Source organism: Aplysia californica, unplaced genomic scaffold (genome assembly GCF_000002075.1).
Source record: "Aplysia californica isolate F4 #8 unplaced genomic scaffold, AplCal3.0 scaffold01202, whole genome shotgun sequence".
Taxonomy (NCBI): Eukaryota; Metazoa; Mollusca; class Gastropoda; order Aplysiida; family Aplysiidae; genus Aplysia; species Aplysia californica.
In genome coordinates, this window is record NW_004798472.1 from 81180 (window position 1) to 82520 (window position 1341).

At 48.3% G+C, this 1341-nt stretch overlaps 1 protein-coding gene across 1 annotated transcript in view; it reads left to right on the forward strand.

Annotated features, from left to right (window-relative positions):
* The window catches only part of LOC101851695 (titin), a gene marked incomplete at both ends in the record, with an annotated part of 144092 nt that overhangs the window by 71073 nt on the left and 71678 nt on the right, over positions 1-1341 (forward strand). Inside the window, 2 exon segments of the mRNA XM_035973402.1 lie at positions 83-197; positions 904-1209. Of these exon segments, the coding sequence (XP_035829295.1) occupies positions 83-197; positions 904-1209 (421 nt within the window).

A 1341-nucleotide genomic window follows, 5' to 3' on the forward strand; every position in this document is an offset into this window, starting at 1 on the left:
TCTTCTTCTTCTTCTTCTTCTTCTCCTAAATGATCTAAATTGTGTCGATGGGGGTGTAAGAAACATTCATCTTTTTTTCCAGGTGGAGAACCTCCTTGAGGGTGTGGACTACAAGTTCCGGGTCATGGCCGAGAACAAGGTCGGGGTCAGCGAACCCCTGGAGACAGACGCAACCGTACGGCCAGTCAGTCCTTACAGTAAGTCACGCGCCTTGTGTGTGTGTGGGTCTGTGTGTGGGGGTCTGTGTGTGGGTCTGTGTGTGGGGGTCTGTGTGAGTTGGTGGGTTGGTGGGCGTCTTGGTAGGTTGGGTGTTTGTGTAGGATGTCTTTGTGGGTGGGGTGTTTGTGTGTGAAGGGAGGGGGGAGGGGGTGTTTACTTTTCATTTGCGTGTTTGTCAAAACGGTATCGACACTGGTTTTGTTTGAGTGTGTGTGTGTCTATGTAGGAATAAAACTAAGTAACTCTGGTGATGGTTCAGGTACAGAGTGAAGGTAGAGTTGTGAGATAAGTTGTAGGTAACGTATGTGTCTTCTCTCAGTTTTCAATACATTGCAGATCCATTTAAATGGAGCATCGTCTGCCTCTCAGTGGTTTAGTTTTTCCAGCAGTGAAAGGGTTCAATAAGGTCATTTGTGAAGCGTGCTGACAAAATAAGTTACTTCTTGGATTCGAGCCCTATGGAAATAGGTACACCACGTTTATAGGTGAAGTTTTTACTATTTATAAGAATTAAATGGTAAAAGGCTTTTTATACTTAGAAAATATAGTATCAATAGAAAATCTACAAATTGGACTGTCGATTTTTGACCAATATCCCTATCTGTGGAAAGCGGGAAGTAACTCATTTTGTGTCAGCACGCCTCACATTTACTAAATCACTCCTCGTCTGTTCCTCCTTTGCAGGCGTGCCCTCAGCACCAGTCGGACCAATCAAATCGCTCCAAATCACCCGCGACTCCGCCACCATCCAGTGGCAGCCGCCCACGTCGGACGGGGGCACGCCCCTCACGAGCTACGTGGTGGAGCGGAGAGAGGAGGGCAAGCGAGCCTGGATGTACTGCGGCCGCACCGAGCCGGACGTGACCATCTACACATGCGCAGCGCTGTACGAGAACCGCGAGTACTACTTCCGGGTGTACGCGGAGAACAAGATGGGCCGCAGCAAGCCTCTCGACTCCGACATCGCCGTGGTTCCCAAGAGGATCTTCGGTGAGTCACACAACAATTTCTCTCCCTTCCTTCGTGTTGCTATCCATTTCCTGCTAGATACAACTGCAGTCGACATTTTCTCGAGATATATCCATGTTACTTTTGAACAATTTCATGTCGTGTCGTCATGAT